The sequence below is a fragment of the Carassius carassius genome, chromosome 47 (assembly GCF_963082965.1).
Source record: "Carassius carassius chromosome 47, fCarCar2.1, whole genome shotgun sequence".
NCBI lineage: Eukaryota > Metazoa > Chordata > Actinopteri > Cypriniformes > Cyprinidae > Carassius > Carassius carassius.
This window is the reverse complement of record NC_081801.1, coordinates 25,757,572-25,771,392: the sequence shown is the minus strand read 5'-3', so window position 1 is coordinate 25,771,392 and position 13,821 is coordinate 25,757,572. Positions and strand designations below refer to the sequence as shown.

General features: G+C 37.0%; 1 protein-coding gene across 1 annotated transcript in view; it reads right to left on the bottom strand.

Annotated features, from left to right (window-relative positions):
- The window catches only part of LOC132130117 (serine/threonine-protein kinase 10-like), a 53,013-nt gene that overhangs the window by 27,966 nt on the left and 11,226 nt on the right, over positions 1–13,821 (bottom strand). The window contains exons 3-4 of the mRNA XM_059541771.1: positions 894–942; positions 460–609 (exon numbers count right to left, since the gene is read on the bottom strand). Coding sequence (XP_059397754.1) covers positions 460–609; positions 894–942 — 199 coding nt within the window. The remainder of the gene's footprint in view (positions 1–459; positions 610–893; positions 943–13,821) is intronic.

The following is a 13,821-nucleotide window of genomic DNA, read 5'->3' as shown; positions in this document are numbered from 1 at the left end:
ATAAGGTCAAACTTTATTTTAAGGTCCAATTCTCACAATTAACAGACCATTAACTACGACTTTTGCCTCAAAATCCTTATTTGCTGCTTATTAATAGTTAATAAGATAGATGTTAAGTTCAGATATTGGGTAGTATTAGGGATGTAGAATATGGTCAAGCAGAATATGTGCTTTATAAGTACTAATAAACAGTCCATATGTTAATTATAGGCATGCCAATAAGCAACTAGTTAATAGTGAGAATTGGTCCCTATACTAAAGTGTCACCGGCTGGTTTTGGAACAGAATTATTGTCCATCATTAAATTAAAACAATTGTGCATGCTTAAAAAAAAGGGCCTTCATCCAGAAGAGAAACCTCAGCACAAATCAACTTGTTTAATTCCATAACTGTGGTTGTCAGTTTTAAACCACACACGATTGAAATCAGATGATCCGTCTGATTCCTTTAGACACAAACCTAGCCTGATGTCTCCATCCAGTGTGAGGAGAACGTTTCCAGCCTTCAGGTCTCTGTGAATGATCTTCATGCTGTGGAGATAATGAAGAGCCTCCAGCATTTGTTTACAGATCACCTGGATCTGAGGCTCTTCAAGACCCCTGTCCAGCTCTGAAAGACACAAACAACACACACAAAACTCTGTCAATGTCAAATACACAAACAAGCATTTTCGATAAAACTTGAGCTCGAGAGGCAGGGCAGTGTAACCAAAGGCAATGAACTCTGAGTGACCTTGACTGGCTCGTTCATAAAACACCCAAAATAATGCAATATCCTGTTTAAACGTTTGCTTACTCACCCATGAGCTAATAACCAAGATCATCAAAGGGAACCTGGGGGGCTTTTATAAACATGATAAGATGAAGGAAAGCAATAGGAGATAGAGGTCTTACCTAACATAGTGGCATCGACTGCACCTCCGGGGCAAAATTCGATCATTATCTGTGGGGGGAAATGAAGTACAACATGAGATGCTTTAGTTCAGGAGAGAGTTTTCTGGCTCATTCAGACACAGAAGAACTCAGTGGAGCTGAAAGAAAAGAGTCATTTGATGTAAACAGGAAAAGGTGGTCCAGTGTATGTGAACAGAACAGAGAACAATTTCAGATTGAGAATTTGAGGAATGAGCTTCATGATAATTCAATCATGCTTCATTTCAATAAAAATAAAAAAATACACCAAACTTTTGAATAGAAATGAATATTGTTAGAAAAGATTTATAGTTTGAATAAATGTGGTTTTATTTTTTAATTCATCAAAGAATCCTGGAAAAGTATCACAGGTTCCAGAAGAAAAAAAAATATTAAGCATCACAACTGCATAGAAAACTGTGTAATTTTAATTGTCATAATATTTTACCATGTTGCAGAGTTTTTTTTTTTACTGTATTGTTTTATCAAATAAATGCAACCTTAATGAGCAGAAGAGACTTCTTTGAAAAACATCAAAAGTTTACTGATCCCAAAAGTTTGAACAGCAAATTACAAACAAAAACTCAACTGCTGGCTTTCCACCTCATGAGTATTAAATCAGTCTGGCAGGATGACTGGTTGGATAAGCAAAACTTGCCTTGAGATGATGATTATTTGGGTGAAATATGGTTGGTAAAAATTAATGCCATTTACACTGCATCTTAACCAGACACCAGAAATGTGTTTGTGCTCACTGGAAGAGAAAATTCTGTATGCGACACAATCACATCAAATAAGAACGTATCTGATGTTTAAACAACTATGCATTAAAAAAGTTTGGACCAATAAGTTTCCACTGTGGACAGAGCTTCAGTGCTGCAGAAATAACTTAATAAGAATAAAACACAAAACTGAAAAAGGATAAAAGCGGACATTTGCATAGAAGATTTGCATTGCCCTTTTTAGGACATGTTCTACAGTTTGACAAGAAAAATAAATGTCCTCAAATCACTGCTATTTCTATGGAATTTGAGTTAATCAGATTAAATGGCTGTATGTTCATGTATTTATAGACTGCAATGATGTTTCAGTTTTTGTTCCTCTTTTTAAACACATTTACAGATTGTGCAATAAGGATTAAAAGACAAACACTTACTGTACCACATAAAAAAACAAGACAAAATTTCATTAAAAAAAGTTAATGATATTGATCAAATATCAAATTGAATAGCAAATAAATTGACAAATTTTTTTTCGTACCATGATATCAAAACATTCACAAGTGATGTTCAAACTCCATGGCTAAACAAAAAAAAAACTACATTCATAAGGATGAAAAGATTTTTGCCAGTTTTAACTCTTTTTGACTGGTTTAACACCAAACCATCTCTAATCTGAAATAAATAATATGAACATGCCTCGAAAAAAATATATGCAGTAATTATAATTCAGCATCATAAACTCTCATATCATAAAAACAGAAATGCTATGATATGACATTTAAGATAAACAATATCTCTGTGTGTACAGTATCAAAGCTGTTTATTAATATTGACGTGATAAGTTTACAACATACAAAAATACTCATGTGTTGTAAATGCTAACCATCTAAACTGATTTAGTCTTTGCAGTCAAAGCACATTTCTGAGTCATTAGACAATTTCACAGCATTTTCTCCATGCTCTCTCCAGATTAATGGGATAAGTGCCTCCCTGTTCAACATGAGCCAAGAAAACCCACACCTCACATCGCCTGCCAAAACAAAAACGAGCCAAGATCTTCACAAACTGTAATCTGGCTGTCACTGACATGAATTTACAAGTTTTGCACACAGTTCCAGAAAGTCCCATCAAAATTTCTATAAAAATACATAAGAAAATAACAGGAATTTCCCCTGGAACTGAAAGAGTGCCTTCAGAAGAGTAAAACTTAAGGAATCTGTCGCAGATATCATGCCTGTCAATACATTTTGACCAACTTTAACCTGTTAGCCAGCACCCCCCATTATGGGACTCACAGCTGAAAGTGCTCTAACTAATTTATAATTGTAACAGTTTCCTACTTCAGATTGTTACAAACATAATTGTGGTGTCTTTAGAAAGAAGACCCTTTGGGCTTCACTTTTTATCAACCAGATTTGATAATGCTCAAAAATATTAAAAGTTATAGACACTAAAGTGCTCTGGTCCCCTCCCTGCTTACCGTGGTGATGAGATGCATAGCAGATTGTCATCACTCAATGGCTGGATGTCTAAGTGGTGCCCACAGAATAACATAGGTTTCATAGACAATTGGACGAGCTTTTGGGGCAGACCTGACCTGTTTAAAAGAGATGGTCTTCATCCCTCCTGGGGTGGCGCCACTCTTCTCTCTAGAAATATGGCAAATAGTCTTAGTGTTTATACTTGACTAACTGGGGCCCAGGTCAGGAAGCAGACAGACTGGCTAAACTGACCGTCTGCTAGCTGCCTCCCGTCACAGAGGTCAGTTAATTCTCAGTACATAGAGACTTTTTCACCTAGATATCACACTATAGAGACTGTGTCTGTTCCCCGAACTAGAAAAAAACAAAAAACGTCCAAACCAAGTTAAGATTAACAATTTAATTGAGGTTCAACAAATAAAAAACAGAAGCAATATGGATAAACAAATGATAAAGCTTGGCTTATTGAATATCAGATCCCTTTCGATCACACTTTTTGTAAATAATATGATCACTGATCATAATATAGATGTACTCTGTTTGACAGAAACCTGGCTAAAACCTGATGATTACATTATTTTAAATGAGTCCACCCCCCAAGATTACTGTTATAAACATGAGCCACGTCTAAAAGGCAAAGGGGGAGGTGTTGCTTCAATTTATAACAACGTTTTCAGGATTTCTCAGAGGGCAGGCTTCAAGTATAACTCGTTTGAAGTAATGGTGCTTCATATAACATTATCCAGAGAAACAAATGTTAATGATAAATCCCCTGTTATGTTTGTACTGGCTACTGTATACAGGCCACCAGGCACCATACAGACTTTATTAAAGAGTTTGGTGATTTTACATCCGAGTTAGTTCTGGCTGCAGATAAAGTTTTAATAGTTGGTGATTTTAATATCCATGTTGATAATGAAAACGATGCATTGGGATCAGCATTTATAGACATTCTGAACTCTATTGGGGTTAGACAACACGTTTCAGGACCTACTCATTGTCGAAATCATACTCTAGATTTAATACTGTCACGTGGAATTGATGTTGATGGTGTCGAAATTATTCAGCCAAGTGATGATATCTCAGATCATTATTTAGTTCTTTGCAAAATTCATATAGCCAAAATTGTAAATTCTACTTCTTGTTACAAGTATGAAAGAACCATCACTTCTAACACAAAAGACTGCTTTTTAAGTTATCTTCCTGATTTATCCAAATTCCTTAGCATATCCAAAACCTCAGAACAACTTGATGATGTAACAGAAACTATGGACTCTCTCTTTTCTAGCACTTTAAATAAAGTTGCTCCTTTACGCTTAAGGAAGGTTAAGGAAAACAGTTTGACACCATGGTATAATGAGCATACTCGCACCCTAAAGAGAGCAGCCCGAAAAATGGAGCGCAGCTGGAGGAAAACAAAACTAGAGGTACAACCCGAATTCCGGAAAAGTTGGGACGTTTTTTAAATTTTAATAAAATGAAAACTAAAGGAATTTCAAATCACATGAGCCAATATTTTATTCACAATAGAACATAGATAACGTAGCAAATGTTTAAACTGAGAAATTTTACACTTTTATCCACTTAATTAGCTCATTTAAAATTTAATGCCTGCTACAGGTCTCAAAAAAGTTGGCACGGGGGCAACAAATGGCTAAAAAAGCAAGCAGTTTTGAAAAGATTCAGCTGGGAGAACATCTAGTGATTAATTAAGTTAATTGATATCAGGTCTAACATGATTAGCTATAAAAGCTTTGTCTTAGAGAAGCAGAGTCTCTCAGAAGTAAAGATGGGCAGAGGCTCTCCAATCTGTGAAAGACTGCGTAAAAAAATTGTGGAAAACTTTAAAAACAATGTTCCTCAACGTCAAATTGCAAAGGCTTTGCAAATCTCATCATCTACAGTGCATAACATCATCAAAAGATTCAGAGAAACTGGAGAAATCTCTGTGCGTAAGGGACAAGGCCGGAGACCAAATTTGACATTCTTGTTGGAAATCACGGACGCCGTGTCCTCCGGGCTAAAGAGGAGGGAGACCTTCCAGGATGTTATCAGCGTTCAGTTCAAAAGCCAGCATCTCTGATGGTATGGGGGTGCATAAGTGCATACGGTATGGGCAGCTTGCATGTTTTGGAAGGCTCTGTGAATGCTGAAAGGTATATAAAGGTTTTAGAGTAACATATGCTTCCCTCCAAACAACGTCTATTTCAGGGAAGGCCTTGTTTATTTCAGCAGGACAATGCAAAACCACATAATGCAGCTATAACAACAGCATGGCTTCGTCGTAGAAGAGTCCGGGTGCTAACCTGGCCTGCCTGCAGTCCAGATCTTTCACCTATAGAGAACATTTGGCGCATCATTAAACGAAAAATACGTCAAAGACGACCACGAACTCTTCAGCAGCTGGAAATCTATTTAAGGCAAGAATGGGACCAAATTCCAACAGCAAAACTCCAGCAACTCTTAGCCTCAATGCCCAGACGTCTTCAAACTGTTTTGAAAAGAAAAGGAGATGCTACACCATGGTAAACATGCCACGTCCCAACTATTTTGAGACCTGTAGCAGAAATTGAAATTGAAATGAGCTCATTTTGTGCATAAAATTGTAAACTTTCTCAGTTTAAACATTTGCTATGTTATCTATGTTCTATTGTGAATAAAATATTGGCTCATGTGATTTGAAAGTCTTTTAGTTTTCATTTTATTAAAATTTAAAAAACGTCCCAACTTTTCCGGAATTCGGGTTGTATTTCGTATTGCTTGGCGGGAAAGTAACATATCCTACAGAAAAGCATTAAATACTGCTAGATCTGATTACTTTTCTTCTCTTTTAGAAGAAAACAAACATAACCCCAGGTATTTATTCAATACAGTGGCTAAATTAACGAAAAATAAAGCCTCAACAAGTGTTGACATTTCCCAACACCACAGCAGTAATGACTTTATGAACTACTTTACTTCTAAAATCGATACTATTAGAGATAAAATTGCAACCATTCAGCCGTCAGCTACAGTATCACATCAGACAGTGCACTATAGACCCCCCGAGGAACAGTTCCACTCATTCTCTACTATAGGAGAGGAAGATTTGTATAAACTTGTTAAATCATCTAAACCAACAACATGTATGTTAGACCCTATACCATCTAAGCTCCTAAAAGAGGTGCTTCCAGAAGTCATAGATCCTCTTCTGACTATTATTAATTCCTCATTGTCATTAGGATATGTCCCCAAAACCTTCAAACTGGCTGTTATTAAGCCTCTCATCAAAAAACCACAACTTGACCCCAAAGAACTAGTTAATTATAGACCAATCTCGAATCTCCCTTTTCTGTCCAAGATACTAGAAAAGGTGGTATCCACACAATTATATTCCTTCTTAGAGAAAAATGGTATATGTGAGGATTTCCAGTCAGGATTTAGACCGTATCATAGTACTGAGACTGCTCTCCTTAGAGTTACAAATGATCTGCTCTTATCATCTGATCGTGGGTGTATCTCTCTATTAGTTTTATTGGATCTTAGTGCTGCGTTTGACACAATTGACCACAACATTCTTTTGCATAGACTTGAACACTTTGTTGGCATCAGAGGAAGTGCATTAGCATGGTTTAAATCGTACTTATATGACCGCCATCAGTTCGTAGCAGTGAATGAAGATGTATCCTATCGATCACAAGTGCAGTATGGAGTACCTCAAGGCTCAGTACTAGGGCCGCTACTCTTCACGCTTTATATGTTACCCTTGGGAGATATCATTAGGAAACATGGTGTTAGCTTTCACTGTTATGCTGATGATACTCAGCTCTATATTTCTTCGCAGCCCGGTGAAACACACCAATTTGAAAAACTAATGGATTGCATAGTCGATATAAAAAACTGGATGACGAGTAATTTCTTACTGCTAAATTCTGAAAAAACAGAGGTGTTAATTACAGGACCTAAAAACTCTGCTTGTAATAACCTAGAACACTGTCTAAGACTTGATGGTTGCTCTGTCAATTCTTCGTCATCAGTTAGGAACCTAGGTGTGCTATTTGATCGCAATCTTTCCTTAGAAAGCCACGTTTCTAGCATTTGTAAAACTGCATTTTTCCATCTCAAAAATATATCTAAATTACGGCCTATGCTCTCAATGTCAAATGCAGAAATGTTAATCCATGCATTTATGACCTCAAGGTTAGATTATTGTAATGCTTTATTGGGTGGTTGTTCTGCACGCTTAGTAAACAAACTACAGCTAGTCCAAAATGCAGCAGCAAGAGTTCTTACTAGAACCAGGAAGTATGACCATATTAGCCCGGTCCTGTCAACAATGCACTGGCTCCCTATCAAACATCGTATAGATTTTAAAATATTGCTTATTACTTATAAAGCCCTGAATGGTTTAGCACCTCAGTATTTGAATGAGCTCCTTTTACATTATAATCCTCTACGTCCGCTACGTTCTCAAAACTCAGGCAATTTGATAATACCTAGAATATCAAAATCAACTGCAGGCGGCAGATCCTTTTCCTATTTGGCGCCCAAACTCTGGAATAACCTACCTAACATTGTTCGGGAGGCAGACACACTCTTGCAGTTTAAATCTAGATTAAAGACCCATTTCTTTAACCTGGCATACACATAACATACTAATATGCTTTTATTATCCAAATCCGTTAAAGGATTTTTAGGCTGCATTAATTAGGTAAACCGGAACCGGAAAAACTTCCCATAACACCCTATGTACTTGCTACATCATTAGAAGAATGGCATCTACGCTAATATTTGTCTGTTTCTCTCTTGTTCCGAGGTCACCGTGGCCACCAGATCCAGTCTGTATCCAGATCAGAGGGTCACTGCAGTCACCCGGATCCAGTACGTATCCAGACCAGATGCTGGATCAGCACCTAGAAAGGACCTCTACTGTCCTGAAAGACAGCGGAGACCAGGATAACTAGAGCCCCAGATACAGATCCCCTGTAAAGACCTTGTCTCAGAGGAGCACCAGGACAAGACCACAGGAAACAGATGATTCTTCTGCACAATCTGACTTTGCTGCAGCCTGGAATTGAACTACTGGTTTCGTCTGGTCAGAGGAGAACTGGCCCCCCAACTGAGCCTGGTTTCTCCCAAGGTTTTTTTCTCCATTCTGTCACCGATGGAGTTTTGGTTCCTTGCCGCTGTCGCCTCTGGCTTGCTTAGTTGGGGACACTTTATCTACAGCGATATCGTTGACTTGATTGCAAATAAATGCACAGACACTATTTAACTGAACAGAGATGACATAACTGAATCCAATGATGAACTGCCTTTAACTATCATTTTTGCATTATTGACACTGTTTTCCTAATGAATGTTGTTCAGTTGCTTTTTTTTTAATTTTTTTTACCACTCTTAAATATTTTTTTTATTTGATATAAAAATACATGAAATCAGTCCTGGAGCAATCTATAAAAGTAATGGGTTGAAAGCCACATGTCTCATGAGTTTCTATTTCAAATCTGAATAAAATATCATGAAAAATGAGACTCCTGCAAATATTTTTCTGAGACTATGTCTACACCCCCCACCCCCCCAAATATAAGAAAATATATTTCCCAATAGTATTGAAGGCTTCTACAAACTATTTAGTCAGTAAACATACCACTGCATAGTTTTTTTCAATTATATAACACTAGACAGAAACTTAGACATCATATAAATGATTTATTTGAGCACTAGAAAAATACAATAAGAATAATTTGAGTAAGAAAAATAAGAATAATAAGAAAAATAAAAAAAGATTTAACATTGTTTGCCAATATAGAACATCCTGAGATTGCTAGAGATGCATATTTTACAATGAATTACGATGCAAATAAGTGCTGATGGCCACTTATAAAGATGGTAATAACTCAAATGTGCCGAAGTAAATAATCCACTCTCCCTATTCATATAGATGCGTTCACTTTGATAGCCGTGACCATTCAGTAATAGCGAGCTGATTTGGGCTGATTTGCACTCAAACAGATGGTAATCATGCATATACATTCACATTCAACATAAAACACACTCTCACATATATAAAAACTCTCTAAAATAAAAAAGAAAGACAGGAATTTGCGATCGCTGTAAGTTCCGCCTCCATCAGCTGACAGGTGCGTCAGAGCGCATCACCAGCTCTGAGGAGAGAGCGCCAAATTCAAATAAACTATTTTCCGCCTATTTTTCATTCATTCTTTTTTCCGGTGGATCGCCTCATTCTGTTTGTGACACTGTACGCTGCAAAACCGTGCCGTGTTTTTACTACCAAGACGCAGTTTTCGACCGTGAGTTATTCCATAACGGACGCAAACAATTCTCTCGCTGAAGAAATGAAATGTAAACAAAGGAATTATGATCCATATTACAACGTTATTGCTTCGTTGGACTAAACGTGCTTCATGAGATGTCGTTCAGTGGACCCTTACCTTTCTAACTAAACCGGGATTTACAGCTGTGGATGTGTTTATGACTCGTTATTACGACGGATCTGGTATGTACAGCATTTTCAATGTTTATTTTTTTATGTGAACTGCTTACACAAATGTAGCAAATACAGTCTTTATAAGCTTTCCATTGAAAAACAGCGATCTGTCGTCGATGCTTGAGGCTTAGATCTTTATAATGATACATAGTTTGTCAAGATTAAATTTGTCCTGTTTCATTTAATCTATTCATAATCACTTGCATGTGCGTGTGGGAGAGGCTTTGAGAGGCTTTGAGGACGAGGGCGTCGGGGTGCAGGTTAACAGGTTAAGAGGAGTCTTAATGCTGAAACTTCATGGTCATGGTTTTAACATGTTAAAAGAAGTTCATCCAAAAACGTGCACTTAGTCACCCCAAACCAGTACTACATAAAATTAATAATTGAAAGCAATACAAGGCGGCACAATAAACGCATCAAAACTGACTTTTGTGCTATATATTTAAACTCCTCTTGAGTCATATGATAAGACTGTATAAGGAACAGGTGTAATTTCTCACTGTCATTCTTCAAATTCATATGGGTTTGGAACGACATCATTAATAATTACAGAATTTTCATTTTTGGCTGATCTACTCCTTTAGGAATGTTAATAGTTTGAGAGATTCTTCAATGATCGAGCATATCAGCAGTGTAAGCAAGGTCTTAAAGACACTAAACCAAAACTCCAAAAGTATTCCAAATGATTTGTTCATGGAAATACCGTCCCGTCAAAGCAAGCCCACTACCATTATGTCTCGAACCCTGTGGACTGGTAAACACAAGTGTCTGTATATTTAGTGATGGAGGAGATAACTAATTGACATAAGGTTTCACGATTGCCTACAAGAAACCGCATACCAAAAGAAAAGAGACATGGCACCAATCCAACAAACCAATGCACAACCCAATAAAACTAATGTTGTCATGGAAGCAACTTCACTCCTGAATCACTCTGTTCATCTTTGCACACTCAGACAGACAGCAAACAAACATATAAGGGACATTATAATACTATTTATTAACTATTATTTAAAAGGCATTGCTAGGTTAGTTAGTTTGGGTGTTCTGGTTGGTTGCTATGTGGTTAATAACTGGCCTCTGGTCTCTAGATAAAGTGGCATTTGGTTTCATTCACTAAGTATTTGCACACATAAAATCTTCATAAGTTTTCACAAACAAGTCGTGATTCATCAATAAGCTTTACACATGGACACACACACACTCTAGCTGGCCTTAAATGCCTTTAAATTTGCCTTAAATGGCCTTAAAATGTATGTCATATAAAAGTCTCCAGGGTATACTGGTCTCTAGATATGGACTGGGACCTGGCTCAGGGCTTCAAGAATGAAGTGTAATAACAGTAAAGCTTGCCTTAGAGACATGAATCTGTCCCTAAACAACAGCAGATTATGATGAAGCTGACGTGACCAAACAAGTTTCCTGTCTCATGATCTAGCTATTATATAATTGTTGCATGTCCAGGGTGGTTCCCTATGGCCCAAGATGCTGGGTTAGGAAAATGGATGGACAGATGAATGAAACAACAGCAAATAGTCGCCACATCTACTGTGAACTATAAAAAAGACTCACTTTCAGTGTATTAATTACTGATTTGTGGTTCAATGGCAAATAACCATGAAAAAAGGAAGAAAAGTAATGTCTATTCATGTTGGTTTTAGGGGGAAACTTTGAATTGGCTTTGTTTTGGTCTATTTTGAAATACATTACAAAATATATCTGAAAATGTATTTTTTGTGCCATATGGGGTATACATTTTTCACTTGAACATTTCAAAATCGATTTAAATTCAGAATTTCAGTCATAGAATAGGTGTATTAAATTCTAGCATTTTTGAAGATTTTTGAATCACAGGTTCAGACCGGTCCGTTTTAAAGATATATTTTAGGGATCTAACGATAAACCGAGAGACGGTTGAAAATCGGTACACATATGTGACGATTCAAATCGGTTGAGATTCAATTAGGGGTAAGGGGAACTTAATGTCTTTAGAAAAGTTTAGAATATATTTCTTCTTTTTAGTTTTGTTATTTACATTTACATTATATTTTAATTTTGTTATTTAGCAGACACTTTTATCCAAAGTGTATATTAGTTTAGTGATATATTTTAATCTCACAAAGAAATGTACAGCATTTTGTCCAAGCAATATTAAAAGGACACATTTAATCCCTATATATTATAAAGAAAGACCTTTCATTTCAGGAACACCTGTTGACCTAATACAGACTGGAGAAACCAGTCGCTGGGAGTTTAGCATCTACATCTACATCAGTTGCTTTCTTTCTGAAATGCCTGAAATGCCTTGCATTGATGCCCACGGGTTCAGGAAGGCAGAAAAACCAGTCCGACAACAAAAACAAAGTCAGAGTGTGAGAGTCTAAGCACACTCACATGCACAGGTGAGATTCCTTGAGGGCCTACACGCATATCTCTGACAAATGCAACAAGAGGTAAAACAAACAGAAACGACAAATCAACAACATTGCTATCAGCTGCAGGAGTCAATAATGACTGAAAAACTGATTCTGGAAATGTACCCTGAACCCTATTCAACCTGCTGAATAATTAATTATGATGATTATCACTTTCACCTCACTGGCACAGAGCTCCACATTTACATTTAGACGCAACAGTCAGCTAAACACAATTTATCCAAGTGTCTGTAGAGAGATAAGCCATGATAACGAACATGGATTTTCCTTGACGCTTTAAAATAAAAGATTTGGATGTAGCATGTTGACATGGAATGGAAACTTTACAGCCACCCGTCTACTATTCTAATAATATGTGAAACAGCATGTAGTATATAATAATTAATGTGCTATTCATGTGTTTATCATCATTCTATGCAACATCGACAGTTGAACGACAATTGAACTGAGATGAATCAACATTGAACTAAATTGAGCTGATTAATGACACCTGTCATTTGTAGAGCTGTTTAGATATAATTTGATAAATTATGAATTTTGGTGAACTATTTAAGGTTGACTGAAGTTCAGATTATATCCATTTAATGTTCTTCACAGTACGTAATGTCTTCACATAGCACTAGTCAGAAAAAAACAAAGCAAAAAAAAACAATCCTACCATTAACCTCTGCTGAGATACTAGACACAAAATTAATTTTTGATAATGTCATGGCAAACTTGTATATTAAACTTGTATATTAAATAAATTCAGTGCACACAGAATGAAGTAGTATAAGTCTTTGGTTCTTTTAATTGTGATGATTTTGGCTTACATTTAAGAAACAAACTTTCACTATCTCTTTAAAAAAATCACTATCTCAACAAATTACAATACATAAGATATTTTTTGTGAATTGTTGGCCTTCTGGACAGTATGTTAATTTACTATACATGTACTCAATACATGGTAGGGACTCCTTTGGCTTTAATTACTGCCTCAGTTCGGCGTGGCATGGAGATCAGTTTGTGGCACTGCTGAGGTGGTCTGGAAGCCCAGGTTTCTTTGACAGTGGCCTTCAGCTCATCTGCATTGTTTGGTCTCTTGTTTCTCATCTTCCCCTTGACAATAGCTCATAGATTCTCTATGGGGTTCAGGTCTGGTGAGTTTGCTGGCCAGTCAAGCACACCAACACCATGGTCATTTAACCAATTTTTGTGGTTAAAGTGTGGGTAGATGCCAAATCCTGCTGGAAAATGAAATCAGAATCTTCAAAAAGCTGATCAGCAGAAGGAAGCATGAAGTGCTTCAAAATTTCTTGGTAAACGGGTGCAGTGACTTTGGTTTTAAAAAAAAAAACACAATGGACCAACACCAGCAGATGACATTGCACCCAAAATCTTCACAGAGTGTGGAAACTTAACACTGGACTTCAAGCAACTTGGGCTATGAGCTTCTCCACCCTTCCTCCAGACTCTGGGACATTTGGTTTCAAAATGAAATACAAAACTTGCTCTCATCCAGAAGAGGACTTTGGACCACTGGGCAACAGTCCAGTTCTTCTTCTCCTTAGCCCAGGTAAGACACCTCTGTCATTGTCTGTGGTTCTGCAAATTCCTTGACATGTCTGTGTGTGGTGGCTCTTGATGCCTTGACCCCCGCCTCAGTCAATTCCTTGTGAAGTTCACTCAAATTATTGAATTGATTTTGCTTCAAAATCCTCATAAGGCTACAGTTCTCTCGGTTGGTTGAGCATCTTTTTCTTCCACACTTTTTTTCTTCCACTCAACTTTGTTAACATGCTT